This window comes from Taudactylus pleione, unplaced genomic scaffold (assembly GCF_031769625.1).
Source record: "Taudactylus pleione unplaced genomic scaffold, aTauple2 ptg001330l, whole genome shotgun sequence".
In the NCBI taxonomy this organism is placed as follows: domain Eukaryota; kingdom Metazoa; phylum Chordata; class Amphibia; order Anura; family Myobatrachidae; genus Taudactylus; species Taudactylus pleione.
In genome coordinates this window covers 528638-545375 of record NW_028285730.1, presented here as the reverse complement: position 1 = coordinate 545375, position 16738 = coordinate 528638, and the positions used below count along the sequence as shown (strand labels likewise).

Genomic DNA, 16738 nt, shown 5'->3' with positions numbered 1-16738 from the left:
AGTATCGGAAATATCTTGGAAAAGTGCTGGGTGTTCCTGGGCGGTGGCTAAACAGCCGCACTGACATGGTCCGTCCTACGGGTGTGTTATGGGGGTGTCCTGTACGTGTTATGGGCGTGTCCTGACGTGTTATGGGGGTGTCCTATGGGCGTGTTATGGGTGTGTCCTGTACGTGTTATGGGGTGTCCTATGGGTGTGTTATGGGTGTGTCCTGTACGTGTTATGGGGGTGTCCTATGGGCGTGTCCTGGACGTGTTATGGGGGTGTCCTATGGACGTGTTATTGGGGTGTCCTGGACGTGTTATGGGGGGTGTCCTGGACGTGTTATGGGGGGTGTCCTATGGGTGTTATGGGGGTGTCCTAGACGTGTTATGGGGGTGTCCTATGGTCGTGTTATGGGGGGTGTCCTGGACGTGTTATGGGGGTGTCCTGGATGTGTTATGGGGGTGTCCTATGGGCGTGTCCTGGACGTGTTATGGGGGTGTACTATGGGCGTGTTATGGGGGTCTCCTATGGGCGTGTTATGGGGGAGTCCTGGATGTGTTATGGGGGTGTCCTATGGGTGTGTTATGGGGGTGTCCTATGGGTGTGTTATCAGGGCCGAAACTAGGATATCTGTCACCCGGTGCAAGACAGCAATTTTGCGCCCCCTCCCTTCCCATACCTGGATTTTGTCCTTGCTCCTCCATAAGGCAGTGCACTAGTCAAACGTCCCTGGTATAGTGACACATACATGCTTGTTGCCAGGGGGTTCCATGCTCGTTGACAGGTGGTTTCATGCTCGTTGCCAGGAGGTTTCATGCTCGTTGCCAGGGGGTTTCATGCTCATTGCCAGGGGGTTTCAAGGGAGAAGATGCAGCTTTCAGCACCTTCTACCAGCACTTGTGCTGGCCTAACAGACACTAGAGGTCCAGTAGTGTCTGTCTCCTCCTTGGCGGTGGCCATTTTTGGATGGCCGTTTTCAGCAGAGTCCATGCGGACGGCTAGACCACATGGAATCTGCTGAAAATGGCCACCGCCAAGGAGGAGACAGACACTAGAGGTCCAGTAAGGACCTCTAGCATTTGTCTCCTCCTTGGCGGCGGCCATTTTTTAATGGCCGTTTTCTGAATCTGCAGCCCCCAAGCCACCGTGAGTCAGCCCTTTTTCACCCCCTGCATTTTGGCACCCGGTGCACGTGCACCTCTAGCCCCCCCCTAGTTGCACCCCTGGTGTTATGGGGGTGTCCTATGGGCATGTTATGGCCGTGTCCTGGATGTGTTATGGGGGTGTCCTATGGGCGTTATGGGCGTGTCCTGGATGTGTTATGGGGGTGTCCTATGGCCGTGTTATGGGGTGTCCTATGGGCGTGTTATGGGGGTGTCCTATGGGCGTGTTATGGGGTGCCCTGGACGTGTTATGGGGGTGTCCTATGGGCATGTTATGGGGTGTCCTGGATGTGTTATGGGGGTCTCCTATGGGCGTGTCCTGGATGTGTTATGGGAGTGTCCTATGGGCGTGTTATGGGGTGTCCTGGACGTGTTATGGGGGTGTCCTATGGGTGTGTCCTAAATGTCTTATGGGGTGTCCTGGACGTGTTATAGGGGTGTCCTATAGGTGTGTCCTGAATGTGTTATGGGGTGTCCTGGACGTGTTATGGGGGTGTCCTATGGGCGTGTCCTATGGGTGTGTCCTGAATGTGTTATGGGGTGTCCTGGACGTGTTATGGGGGTGTCCTATGGGCGTGTTATGGGCTGTCCTGGACGTGTTATGGGGGGTCTCCTATGGGCGTGTTCTGGACGTGTTATGGGTGTGGCCTATGGGCGTGTCCTGAATGTGTTATGGGGTGTCCTGGACATGTTATGGGGGTGTCCTATGGGCATGTCCTATGGGTGTGTCCTGAATGTGTTATGGGGTGTCCTGGACGTGTTATGGGGGTGTCCTATGGGCGTGTTGCTGAAGTGTTGTGTACACAGACATTCAGCTGTTCACAGTGTAGGCCATACTCAGATGCAAAATGTGCACCTGCCACAGGGCTGGTGAAAGTACCGATGGCGCGACTGATGATGGCGTCTGATGACACCCCAGGGTGGCATTACAGGGTCTCCAGCCGCTGGCAGTGGGTGTCTCAGTCACATGTACGGGTGTACACCAGGGAAAGGGTTTTGTAGCAGCGTTTGCATAAAGTTGCAGAGGGATGACCGCCAATGGCGGCATCTGCGTCCGCCTCTGAATGAGTTCCATGGTCTTAGTTCGAGGTAATGACTGTTACCCTGCCTGTAAAATGTATTGGGTGCTCCTGCCAAGCAATGAAGGTCGCCCAACTTTTTAGTTAAACTTCTTTGTAGAAGACTGCGTAGGAAACCTAGGGTCTCATTCAGACCCGCTCACAAGCGTCTATGCGCTCACAAGTGGGTCGATGTTGAGGCCCACCGGAGCGAGAGAGAAATTCGATGGTGATCGACAGCTCGCCCCGTTTTGTAGGCGGGGCGGGGGGCTGGCTACACAGACGGAGGCGTTCCCAACGGAATGTCTGCAGTTTGTGGGCGGCCCCACTGACATCACTCGTGATGTCAGTGGTGAGATTCCGGCTCTAATAGAGCGGAAAGCTCACTGGGGCTTGCGGTAGACGAGACCCTACCACAAGGGTCTTGTCGCAAGCCCCGATGGTCGCGATGGTCTTGACCATCAACCTGGCCGCTCGCTAAAGCTGTGGGTGGTCACCCACAGCCTAGCGAGTGGCCAGAAGGCCGACTCAGAACATAGAAGCGGCGGCCCTCATTCAGAGCGAGCGCTCACATTTTGCAAGCGCCTCTGAATGAGGTCCCTGGGGTGCAACCTCGTTCTCTTACTCCTAATCTAGATGTTGTCGTTATACTGGAATTTTGCACCTTAATCTACATGTAACTCACCGTTCTCTGTTCTTGCTCCCTACTCTAGGCCATGTCCAAACTGGGTCTACGGCAGATACATGGCGTCACCAGAATCACCATCCGGAAATCCAAAAATATCTTATTTGTGATAACCAAGCCGGACGTGTTCAAGAGCCCCGCGTCTGACATCTACATTGTGTTTGGAGAGGCCAAGGTGAAAGCTGTAACTAAAAAGAAATCGTGCTCAACCCACCTGGTATTTTATTGTATTTCAGGATATAAACAGAGAGACAGTGAGTGAGGAGCATAGAGCGGTGGGTGAGGATGAGAGCTTACACTCTATAGGGGAGGGGCAGACAGACAGGAGTGACACAGAGGGGAGAGACAGTGAGTGAGGAGCATAGAGCGGTGGGTTAGGATGAGAGCTTACACTCTATAGGGGAGGGGCAGACAGACAGGGGTGACACAGGGGAGAGACAGTGAGTGAGGAGCATAGAGCGGTGGGTTAGGATGAGAGCTTACACTCTATAGGGGAGGGGCAGACAGACAGGAGTGACACAGAGGGGAGAGACAGTGAGTGAGGAGCATAGAGCGGTGGGTTAGGATGAGAGCTTACACTCTATAGGGGAGGGGCAGACAGACAGGGGTGACACAGGGGAGAGACAGTGAGTGAGGAGCATAGAGAGGTGGGTTAGGATGAGAGCTTACACTCTATAGGGGAGAGACAGACAGGGGTGACACAGAGAGGGGAGACAGTGAGTGAGGAGCATAGAGCAGTGGGTTAGGATGAGAGATTACACTCTATAGGGGAGGGGCAGACAGACAGACAGGGGAGACACAGAGAGGAGAGACAGTGAGTGAGGAGCAGAGAGAGGTGGGTTAGGATGTGAGCTAACACTCTATAGGGGAGGGGCAGACAGACAGGGGTGACACAGAGGGGAGAGACAGTGAGTGAGGAGCATAGAGCAATGGGTTAGGATGAGAGCTTACACTCTATAGGGGAGAGACAGACAGGGGTGACACAGAGAGGGGAGACAGTGAGTGAGGAGCATAGAGCGGTGGGTTAGGATGAGAGCTTACACTCTATAGGGGAGGGACAGACAGGGGTGACACAGAGGGGAGAGACAGTGAGTGAGGAGCATAGAGCGGTGGGTTAGGATGAGAGCTTACACTCTATAGGGGAGGGACAGACAGGGGTGACACAGAGAGGGGAGACAGTGAGTGAGGAGCATAGAGCGGTGGGTTAGGATGAGAGCTTACACTCTATAGGGGAGGGGCAGACAGACAGGAGTGACAAAGAGGGGAGAGACAGTGAGTGAGGAGCATAGAGCGGTGGGTTAGGATGAGAGCTTACACTCTATAGGGGAGGGGCAGACAGACAGGGGTGACACAGGGGAGAGACAGTGAGTGAGGAGCATAGACAGGTGGGTTAGGATGAGAGCTTACACTCTATAGGGGAGAGACAGACAGGGGTGACACAGAGGGGAGAGACAGTGAGTGAGGAGCATAGAGCAGTGGGTTAGGATGAGAGATTACACTCTATAGGGGAGGGGCAGACAGACAGGGGAGACACAGAGAGGAGAGACAGTGAGTGAGGAGCATAGAGAGGTGGGTTAGGATGTGAGCTAACACTCTATAGGGGAGGGGCAGACAGACAGGGGTGACACAGAGGGGAGAGGCAGTGAGTGAGGAGCATAGAGCAATGGGTTAGGATGAGAGCTTACACTCTATAGGGGAGAGACAGACAGGGGTGACACAGAGAGGGGAGACAATGAGTGAGGAGCATAGAGCGGTGGGTTAGGATGAGAGCTTACACTCTATAGGGGAGGGACAGACAGGGGTGACACAGAGGGGAGAGACAGTGAGTGAGGAGCATAGAGCGGTGGGTTAGGATGAAAGCTTACACTCTATAGGGGAGGGACAGACAGGGGTGACACAGAGAGGGGAGACAGTGAGTGAGGAGCATAGAGCGGTGGGTTAGGATGAGAGCTTACACTCTATAGGGGAGAATCAGACAGGGGTGACACAGAGAGGAGAGACAGTGAGTGAGGAGCATAGAGCGGTGGGTTAGGATGAGAGCTTACACTCTATAGGGGAGAGGAAGACAGACAGAGGTGACACAGAGGGGAGAGACAGTGAGTGAGGAGCATAGAGTGGTGGGTTAGGATGAGAGGTTACACTCTATAGGGGGGCAGACAGACAGGGGTGACATAGAGGGGAGAGACAGTGAGTGAGGAGCATAGAGCGGTGGGTTAGGATGAGAGCTTACACTCTATAGGGGAGGGACAGACAGGGGTGACACAGAGGGGAGAGACAGTGAGTGAGGAGCATAGAGCGGTGGGTTAGGATGAGAGCTTACACTCTATAGGGGAGGGACAGACAGGGGTGACACAGAGAGGGGAGACAGTGAGTGAGGAGCATAGAGCGGTGGGTTAGGATGAGAGCTTACACTCTATAGGGGAGAGACAGACAGGGGTGACACAGAGAGGAGAGACAGTGAGTGAGGAGCATAGAGCGGTGGGTTAGGATGAGAGCTTACACTCTATAGGGGAGAGGAAGACAGACAGAGGTGACACAGAGGGGAGAGACAGTGAGTGAGGAGCATAGAGTGGTGGGTTAGGATGAGAGGTTACACTCTATAGGGGGGCAGACAGACAGGGGTGACACAGAGGGGAGAGACAGTGAGTGAGGAGCATAGAGTGGTGGGTTAGGATGAGAGGTTACACTCTATAGGGGAGGGGCAGACAGACAGGGGTGACACAGAGGGGAGAGACAGTGAGTGAGGAGCATAGAGCGGTGGGTTAGGATGAGAGCTTACACTCTATAGGAGAGGGGCAGACAGACAGGGGTGACACAGAGGAGAGAGACAGTGAGTGAGGAGCATAGAGCAGTGGGTTAGGATTAGAGCTTACACTCTATAGGGGAGGGGCAGACAGACAGGGGTGATACAGAGGGGAGAGACAGTGAGCGAGGAGCATAGAGCGGTGGGTTAGGATGAGAGATTACACTCTATAGGGGAGAGATAGACAGGGGTGACACAGAGGGGAGAGACAGTGAGTGAGGAGCATAGAGCGGTGGGTTAGGATGAGAGCTTACACTCTATATGGGAGAGACAGACAGACAGGGGTGACACAGAGAGGAGAGACAGTGAGTGAGGAGCATAGAGCAGTGGGTTAGGCTGAGAGCTTACACTCTATAGGGGAGGGGCAGACAGACAGGGGTGACACAGAGGGGAGAGACAGTGAGTGAGGAGCATAGAGCGGTGGGCTAGGATGAGAGATTACACTCTATAGGGGAGAGACAGACAGGGGTGACACAGAGGGGAGAGACAGTGAGTGAGGAGCATAGAGCGGTGGGTTAGGATGAGAGCTTACACTCTATATGGGAGAGACAGACAGACAGGGGTGACACAGAGAGGAGAGACAGTGAGTGAGGAGCATAGAGCAGTGGGTTAGGCAGAGAGCTTACACTCTATAGGGGAGGGGCAGACAGACAGGGGTGACACAGAGGGGAGAGACAGTGAGTGAGGAGCATAGAGCGGTGGGCTAGGATGAGAGATTACACTCTATAGGGGAGAGACAGACAGGGGTGACACAGAGGGGAGAGACAGTGAGTGAGGAGCATAGAGCGGTGGGTTAGGATGAGAGCTTACACTCTATAGGGGAGAGACAGACAGGGGTGACACAGAGGGGAGAGACAGTGAGTGAGGAGCATAGAGCAGTGGGTTAGGATGAGAGCTTACACTCTATAGGGGAGAGACAGACAGACATGGGTGACACAGAGAGGAGAGACAGTGAGTGAGGAGCACAGAGCTGTGGGTTAGGCTGAGAGCTTACACTCTATAGGGGAGGGACAGACAGACAGGGGTGACACAGAGAGGGGAGAGACAGTGAGTGAGGAGCATAGAGCGGTGGGTTAGGATGAGAGCTTACACTCTATAGGGGAGGGACAGATAGACAGGGGTGACACAGAGGGGAGAGACAGTGAGGGAGGAGCATAGAGCAGTGGGTAAGGATGAGAGCTTACACTCTATAGGGGAGAGGAAGACAGACAGAGGTGACACAGAGGGGAGAGACAGTGAGTGAGGAGCATAGAGTGGTGGGTTAGGATGAGAGGTTACACTCTATAGGGGGGCAGACAGACAGGGGTGACACAGAGGGGAGAGACAGTGAGTGAGGAGCATAGAGTGGTGGGTTAGGATGAGAGGTTACACTCTATAGGGGAGGGGCAGACAGACATGGGTGACACAGAGGGGAGAGACAGTGAGTGAGGAGCATAGAGCGGTGGGTTAGGATGAGAGCTTACACTCTATAGGAGAGGGGCAGACAGACAGGGGTGACACAGAGGAGAGAGACAGTGAGTGAGGAGCATAGAGCAGTGGGTTAGGATGAGAGCTTACACTCTATAGGGGAGGCGCGGACAGACAGACAGGGGTGATACAGAGGGGAGAGACAGTGAGCGAGGAGCATAGAGCGGTGGGTTAGGATGAGAGCTTACACTCTATAGGGGAGAGATAGACAGGGGTGACACAGAGGGGAGAGACAGTGAGTGAGGAGCATAGAGCGGTGGGTTAGGATGAGAGCTTACACTCTATAGGGGACAGACAGGGGTGACACAGAGAGGAGAGACAGTGAGTGAGGAGCATAGAGCAGTGGGTTAGGCTGAGAGCTTACACTCTATAGGGGAGGGGCAGACAGACAGGGGTGACACAGAGGGGAGAGACAGTGAGTGAGGAGCATAGAGCAGTGGGTTAGGGATGAGAGCTTACACTCTATAGGGGAGAGGAAGACAGACAGAGGTGACACAGAGGGGAGAGACAGTGAGTGAGGAGCATAGAGTGGTGGGTTAGGATGAGAGGTTACACTCTATAGGGGGGCAGACAGACAGGGGTGACACAGAGGGGAGAGACAGTGAGTGAGGAGCATAGAGTGGTGGGTTAGGATGAGAGGTTACACTCTATAGGGGAGGGGCAGACAGACAGGGGTGACACAGAGGGGAGAGACAGTGAGTGAGGAGCATAGAGCGGTGGGTTAGGATGAGAGCTTACACTCTATAGGAGAGGGGCAGACAGAAAGGGGTGACACAGAGGAGAGAGACAGTGAGTGAAGAGCATAGAGCAGTGGGTTAGGATGAGAGCTTACACTCTATAGGGGATGGGCAGACAGACAGGGGTGATACAGAGGGGAGAGACAGTGAGCGAGGAGCATAGAGCGGTGGGTTAGGATGAGAGCTTACACTCTATAGGGGAGAGATAGACAGGGGTGACACAGAGGGGAGAGACAGTGAGTGAGGAGCATAGAGCGGTAGGTTAGGATGAGAGTTTACACTCTATAGGGGAGGGGCAGACAGACAGGGGTGACACAGAGGAAAGACAGTGAGCAAGGAGCATAGAGCGGTGGGTTAGGATAAGAGATTACACTCTATAGGGGAGGGGCAGACAGACAGGGGTGACACAGAGAGGAGAGACAGTGAGTGAGGAGCATAGAGCGGTGGGTTAGGATGAGAGCTTACACTCTATAGGGGAGGGGCAGACAGACAGGGGTGACACAGAGAGGAGAGACACAGAGAGGAGAGACAGTGAGTGAGGAGCATATAGCAGTGGGTTAGGATAAGAGTTTACACTCTATAGGGGATGGGCAGACAGACAGGGGTGACACAGAGAGGAGAGACAGTGAGTGAGGAGCATAGAGCGGTGGGTTAGGATGAGAGCTTACACTCTATAGGGGAGAGACAGACAGGGGTGACACAGAGGGGAGAGACAGTGAGTGAGGAGCATAGAGCAGTGGGTTAGGATGAGAGCTTACACTCTATAGGGGAGGGGCAGACAGACAGGGGTGACACAGAGAGGAGAGACAGTGAGTGAGGAGCATAGAGCGGTGGGTTAGGATGAGAGCTTACACTCTATAGGGGAGAGACAGACAGGGGTGATACAGAGAGGAGAGGCAGTGAGTGAGGAGCATAGAGCAGTGGGTTAGGATGAGAGCTTACACTCTATAGGGGAGAGACAGACAGGGGTGACACAGAGAGGAGAGACAGTGAGTGAGGAGCATAGAGCGGGGGGTTAGGATGAGAGCTTACACTCTATAGGGGAGGGACAGACAGGGGTGACACAGAGGGGAGAGACAGTGAGTGAGGAGCAAGCATAGAGCAGTGGGTTAGGATGAGAGCTTACACTCTCTAGGAAGGGACAGACAGGGGTGACACAGAGGGGAGAGACAGTGAGCATGGAGCATAGAGTGGTGGGCTATGAAGAGAGCTTACACTCTATAGGGGAGGAGCAAATAGACAGGGTGAGTGAGGAGCATAGAGCGGTGGGTTAGGATGAGAGCTTACACTCTATAGGGGAGAGACAGACAGACAGGGGTGATACAGAGAGGAGAGATAGTGAGTGAGGAGCACAGAGCAGTGGGTTAGGATGAGAGCTTACACTCTATAGGGGAGAGACAGACAGGGGTGACACAGAGAGGAGAGACAGTGAGTGAGGAGCATAGAGCGGTGGGTTAAGATGAGAGCTTACACTCTATAGGGGAGAGACAGACAGGGGTGACACAGAGGGGAGAGACAGTGAGTGAGGATCATAGAGCAGTGGGTTAGGATGAGAGCTTACACTCTATAGGGGAGGGGCAGACAGACAGGGGTGACACAGAGAGGAGAGACAGTGAGTGAGGAGCATAGAGCGGTGGGTTAGGATGAGAGCTTACACTCTATAGGGGAGAGACAGACAGGGGTGATACAGAGAGGAGAGGCAGTGAGTGAGGAGTATAGAGCAGTGGGTTAGGATGAGAGCTTACACTCTATAGGGGAGAGACAGACAGGGGTGACACAGAGAGGAGAGACAGTGAGTGAGGAGCATAGAGCGGTGGGTTAGGATGAGAGCTTACACTCTATAGGGGAGGGACAGACAGGGGTGACACAGAGGGGAGAGACAGTGAGTGAGGAGCATAGAGCTGTGGGTTAGGATGAGAGCTTACACTCTCTAGGAAGGGACAGACAGGGGTGACACAGAGGGGAGAGACAGTGAGCATGGAGCATAGAGTGGTGGGCTATGAAGAGAGCTTACACTCTATAGGGGAGGAGCAAATAGACAGGGTGAGTGAGGAGCATAGAGCGGTGGGTTAGGATGAGAGCTTACACTCTATAGGAAGGGACAGACAGGGGTGACACAGAGGGGAGAGAGGGTGAGCAAGGAGCATAGAGTGGTGGGCTATGAAGAGAGCTTACACTCTATAGGGGAGGAGCAAATAGACAGGGGTGACACAGAGGGGGAGACAGTGAGTGAGGAGCATAGAGCGGTGGGTTAGGATGAGAGCTTACACTCTATAGGGGAGAGGAAGACAGACAGAGGTGACACAGAGGGGAGAGACAGTGAGTGAGGAGCATAGAGTGGTGGGTTAGGATGAGAGGTTACACTCTATAGGGGGGCAGACAGACAGGGGTGACACAGAGGGGAGAGACAGTGAGTGAGGAGCATAGAGTGGTGGGTTAGGATGAGAGCTTACACTCTATAGGGGAGGGGCAGACAGACAGGGGTGACACAGAGAGGAGAGACACAGAGAGGAGAGACAGTGAGTGAGGAGCATATAGCAGTGGGTTAGGATAAGAGTTTACACTCTATAGGGGATGGGCAGACAGACAGGGGTGACACAGAGAGGAGAGACAGTGAGTGAGGAGCATAGAGCGGTGGGTTAGGATGAGAGCTTACACTCTATAGGGGAGAGACAGACAGGGGTGACACAGAGGGGAGAGACAGTGAGTGAGGAGCATAGAGCAGTGGGTTAGGATGAGAGCTTACACTCTATAGGGGAGGGGCAGACAGACAGGGGTGACACAGAGAGGAGAGACAGTGAGTGAGGAGCATAGAGCGGTGGGTTAGGATGAGAGCTTACACTCTATAGGGGAGAGACAGACAGGGGTGATACAGAGAGGAGAGGCAGTGAGTGAGGAGCATAGAGCAGTGGGTTAGGATGAGAGCTTACACTCTATAGGGGAGAGACAGACAGGGGTGACACAGAGAGGAGAGACAGTGAGTGAGGAGCATAGAGCGGGGGGTTAGGATGAGAGCTTACACTCTATAGGGGAGGGACAGACAGGGGTGACACAGAGGGGAGAGACAGTGAGTGAGGAGCAAGCATAGAGCAGTGGGTTAGGATGAGAGCTTACACTCTCTAGGAAGGGACAGACAGGGGTGACACAGAGGGGAGAGACAGTGAGCATGGAGCATAGAGTGGTGGGCTATGAAGAGAGCTTACACTCTATAGGGGAGGAGCAAATAGACAGGGTGAGTGAGGAGCATAGAGCGGTGGGTTAGGATGAGAGCTTACACTCTATAGGGGAGAGACAGACAGACAGGGGTGATACAGAGAGGAGAGATAGTGAGTGAGGAGCACAGAGCAGTGGGTTAGGATGAGAGCTTACACTCTATAGGGGAGAGACAGACAGGGGTGACACAGAGAGGAGAGACAGTGAGTGAGGAGCATAGAGCGGTGGGTTAAGATGAGAGCTTACACTCTATAGGGGAGAGACAGACAGGGGTGACACAGAGGGGAGAGACAGTGAGTGAGGATCATAGAGCAGTGGGTTAGGATGAGAGCTTACACTCTATAGGGGAGGGGCAGACAGACAGGGGTGACACAGAGAGGAGAGACAGTGAGTGAGGAGCATAGAGCGGTGGGTTAGGATGAGAGCTTACACTCTATAGGGGAGAGACAGACAGGGGTGATACAGAGAGGAGAGGCAGTGAGTGAGGAGTATAGAGCAGTGGGTTAGGATGAGAGCTTACACTCTATAGGGGAGAGACAGACAGGGGTGACACAGAGAGGAGAGACAGTGAGTGAGGAGCATAGAGCGGTGGGTTAGGATGAGAGCTTACACTCTATAGGGGAGGGACAGACAGGGGTGACACAGAGGGGAGAGACAGTGAGTGAGGAGCATAGAGCTGTGGGTTAGGATGAGAGCTTACACTCTCTAGGAAGGGACAGACAGGGGTGACACAGAGGGGAGAGACAGTGAGCATGGAGCATAGAGTGGTGGGCTATGAAGAGAGCTTACACTCTATAGGGGAGGAGCAAATAGACAGGGTGAGTGAGGAGCATAGAGCGGTGGGTTAGGATGAGAGCTTACACTCTATAGGAAGGGACAGACAGGGGTGACACAGAGGGGAGAGAGGGTGAGCAAGGAGCATAGAGTGGTGGGCTATGAAGAGAGCTTACACTCTATAGGGGAGGAGCAAATAGACAGGGGTGACACAGAGGGGAGAGACAGTGAGTGAGGAGCATAGAGTGGTGGGTTAGGATGAGAGGTTACACTCTATAGGGGAGGGGCAGACAGACAGGGGTGACACAGAGGGGAGAGACAGTGAGTGAGGAGCATAGAGCGGTGGGTTAGGATGAGAGCTTACACTCTATAGGAGAGGGGCAGACAGAAAGGGGTGACACAGAGGAGAGAGACAGTGAGTGAAGAGCATAGAGCAGTGGGTTAGGATGAGAGCTTACACTCTATAGGGGACGGGCAGACAGACAGGGGTGATACAGAGGGGAGAGACAGTGAGCGAGGAGCATAGAGCGGTGGGTTAGGATGAGAGCTTACACTCTATAGGGGAGAGATAGACAGGGGTGACACAGAGGGGAGAGACAGTGAGTGAGGAGCATAGAGCGGTAGGTTAGGATGAGAGCTTACACTCTATAGGGGAGGGGCAGACAGACAGGGGTGACACAGAGGAAAGACAGTGAGCGAGGAGCATAGAGCCGTGGGTTAGGATAAGAGATTACACTCTATAGGGGAGGGGCAGACAGACAGGGGTGACACAGAGAGGAGAGACAGTGAGTGAGGAGCATAGAGCGGTGGGTTAGGATGAGAGCTTACACTCTATAGGGGAGGGGCAGACAGACAGGGGTGACACAGAGAGGAGAGACACAGAGAGGAGAGACAGTGAGTGAGGAGCATATAGCAGTGGGTTAGGATAAGAGTTTACACTCTATAGGGGATGGGCAGACAGACAGGGGTGACACAGAGAGGAGAGACAGTGAGTGAGGAGCATAGAGCGGTGGGTTAGGATGAGAGCTTACACTCTATAGGGGAGAGACAGACAGGGGTGACACAGAGGGGAGAGACAGTGAGTGAGGAGCATAGAGCAGTGGGTTAGGATGAGAGCTTACACTCTATAGGGGAGGGGCAGACAGACAGGGGTGACACAGAGAGGAGAGACAGTGAGTGAGGAGCATAGAGCGGTGGGTTAGGATGAGAGCTTACACTCTATAGGGGAGAGACAGACAGGGGTGATACAGAGAGGAGAGGCAGTGAGTGAGGAGCATAGAGCAGTGGGTTAGGATGAGAGCTTACACTCTATAGGGGAGAGACAGACAGGGGTGACACAGAGAGGAGAGACAGTGAGTGAGGAGCATAGAGCGGTGGGTTAGGATGAGAGCTTACACTCTATAGGGGAGGGACAGACAGGGGTGACACAGAGGGGAGAGACAGTGAGTGAGGAGCAAGCATAGAGCAGTGGGTTAGGATGAGAGCTTACACTCTCTAGGAAGGGACAGACAGGGGTGACACAGAGGGGAGAGACAGTGAGCATGGAGCATAGAGTGGTGGGCTATGAAGAGAGCTTACACTCTATAGGGGAGGAGCAAATAGACAGGGTGAGTGAGGAGCATAGAGCGGTGGGTTAGGATGAGAGCTTACACTCTATAGGGGAGAGACAGACAGACAGGGGTGATACAGAGAGGAGAGATAGTGAGTGAGGAGCACAGAGCAGTGGGTTAGGATGAGAGCTTACACTCTATAGGGGAGAGACAGACAGGGGTGACACAGAGGGGAGAGACAGTGAGTGAGGATCATAGAGCAGTGGGTTAGGATGAGAGCTTACACTCTATAGGGGAGGGGCAGACAGACAGGGGTGACACAGAGAGGAGAGACAGTGAGTGAGGAGCATAGAGCGGTGGGTTAGGATGAGAGCTTACACTCTATAGGGGAGAGACAGACAGGGGTGATACAGAGAGGAGAGGCAGTGAGTGAGGAGCATAGAGCAGTGGGTTAGGATGAGAGCTTACACTCTATAGGGGAGAGACAGACAGGGGTGACACAGAGAGGAGAGACAGTGAGTGAGGAGCATAGAGCGGTGGGTTAGGATGAGAGCTTACACTCTATAGGGGAGGGACAGACAGGGGTGACACAGAGGGGAGAGACAGTGAGTGAGGAGCATAGAGCTGTGGGTTAGGATGAGAGCTTACACTCTCTAGGAAGGGACAGACAGGGGTGACACAGAGGGGAGAGACAGTGAGCATGGAGCATAGAGTGGTGGGCTATGAAGAGAGCTTACACTCTATAGGGGAGGAGCAAATAGACAGGGTGAGTGAGGAGCATAGAGCGGTGGGTTAGGATGAGAGCTTACACTCTATAGGAAGGGACAGACAGGGGTGACACAGAGGGGAGAGAGGGTGAGCAAGGAGCATAGAGTGGTGGGCTATGAAGAGAGCTTACACTCTATAGGGGAGGAGCAAATAGACAGGGGTGACACAGAGGGGGGAGACAGTGAGTGAGGAGCATAGAGCGGTGGGTTAGGATGAGAGCTTACACTCTATAGGGGAGAGACAGACAGGGGTGACACAGAGGGGAGAGACAGTGAGTGAGGAGCATAGAGTGGTGGGTTAGGATGAGAGGTTACACTCTATAGGGGAGGGGCAGACAGACAGGGGTGACACAGAGGGGAGAGACAGTGAGTGAGGAGCATAGAGCGGTGGGTTAGGATGAGAGCTTACACTCTATAGGAGAGGGGCAGACAGAAAGGGGTGACACAGAGGAGAGAGACAGTGAGTGAAGAGCATAGAGCAGTGGGTTAGGATGAGAGATTACACTCTATAGGGGACGGGCAGACAGACAGGGGTGATACAGAGGGGAGAGACAGTGAGCGAGGAGCATAGAGCGGTGGGTTAGGATGAGAGCTTACACTCTATAGGGGAGAGATAGACAGGGGTGACACAGAGGGGAGAGACAGTGAGTGAGGAGCATAGAGCGGTAGGTTAGGATGAGAGCTTACACTCTATAGGGGAGGGGCAGACAGACAGGGGTGACACAGAGGAAAGACAGTGAGCGAGGAGCATAGAGCGGTGGGTTAGGATAAGAGATTACACTCTATAGGGGAGGGGCAGACAGACAGGGGTGACACAGAGAGGAGAGACAGTGAGTGAGGAGCATAGAGCGGTGGGTTAGGATGAGAGCTTACACTCTATAGGGGAGGGGCAGACAGACAGGGGTGACACAGAGAGGAGAGACACAGAGAGGAGAGACAGTGAGTGAGGAGCATAGAGCGGTGGGTTAGGATGAGAGCTTACACTCTATAGGGGAGGGACAGACAGGGGTGACACAGAGGGGAGAGACAGTGAGTGAGGAGCATAGAGCTGTGGGTTAGGATGAGAGCTTACACTCTCTAGGAAGGGACAGACAGGGGTGACACAGAGGGGAGAGACAGTGAGCATGGAGCATAGAGTGGTGGGCTATGAAGAGAGCTTACACTCTATAGGGGAGGAGCAAATAGACAGGGTGAGTGAGGAGCATAGAGCGGTGGGTTAGGATGAGAGCTTACACTCTATAGGAAGGGACAGACAGGGGTGACACAGAGGGGAGAGAGGGTGAGCAAGGAGCATAGAGTGGTGGGCTATGAAGAGAGCTTACACTCTATAGGGGAGGAGCAAATAGACAGGGGTGACACAGAGGGGGGAGACAGTGAGTGAGGAGCATAGAGCGGTGGGTTAGGATGAGAGCTTACACTCTATAGGGGAGAGGAAGACAGACAGAGGTGACACAGAGGGGAGAGACAGTGAGTGAGGAGCATAGAGTGGTGGGTTAGGATGAGAGGTTACACTCTATAGGGGGGCAGACAGACAGGGGTGACACAGAGGGGAGAGACAGTGAGTGAGGAGCATAGAGTGGTGGGTTAGGATGAGAGGTTACACTCTATAGGGGAGGGGCAGACAGACAGGGGTGACACAGAGGGGAGAGACAGTGAGTGAGGAGCATAGAGCGGTGGGTTAGGATGAGAGCTTACACTCTATAGGAGAGGGGCAGACAGAAAGGGGTGACACAGAGGAGAGAGACAGTGAGTGAAGAGCATAGAGCAGTGGGTTAGGATGAGAGATTACACTCTATAGGGGACGGGCAGACAGACAGGGGTGATACAGAGGGGAGAGACAGTGAGCGAGGAGCATAGAGCGGTGGGTTAGGATGAGAGCTTACACTCTATAGGGGAGAGATAGACAGGGGTCACACAGAGGGGAGAGACAGTGAGTGAGGAGCATAGAGCGGTAGGTTAGGATGAGAGCTTACACTCTATAGGGGAGGGGCAGACAGACAGGGGTGACACAGAGGAAAGACAGTGAGCGAGGAGCATAGAGCGGTGGGTTAGGATAAGAGATTACACTCTATAGGGGAGGGGCAGACAGACAGGGGTGACACAGAGAGGAGAGACAGTGAGTGAGGAGCATAGAGCGGTGGGTTAGGATGAGAGCTTACACTCTATAGGGGAGGAGCAAATAGACAGGGTGAGTGAGGAGCATAGAGCGGTGGGTTAGGATGAGAGCTTACACTCTATAGGGGAGAGACAGACAGACAGGGGTGATACAGAGAGGAGAGATAGTGAGTGAGGAGCACAGAGCAGTGGGTTAGGATGAGAGCTTACACTCTATAGGGGAGAGACAGACAGGGGTGACACAGAGGGGAGAGACAGTGAGTGAGGATCATAGAGCAGTGGGTTAGGATGAGAGCTTACACTCTATAGGGGAGGGGCAGACAGACAGGGGTGACACAGAGAGGAGAGACAGTGAGTGAGGAGCATAGAGCGGTGGGTTAGGATGAGAGCTTACACTCTATAGGGGAGAGACAGACAGGGG

The 16738-nt window shown here is 53.8% G+C and overlaps 1 protein-coding gene across 1 annotated transcript in view; it reads left to right on the top strand.

Moving 5' to 3' along the window:
- Positions 1 to 16738, top strand: part of LOC148443123 (uncharacterized) — a 99490-nt gene that overhangs the window by 61119 nt on the left and 21633 nt on the right. The window contains exon 6 of the mRNA XM_088463184.1: positions 2920 to 3066. Within this exon, the coding sequence (XP_088319310.1) occupies positions 2920 to 3066 (147 nt within the window). The remainder of the gene's footprint in view (positions 1 to 2919; positions 3067 to 16738) is intronic.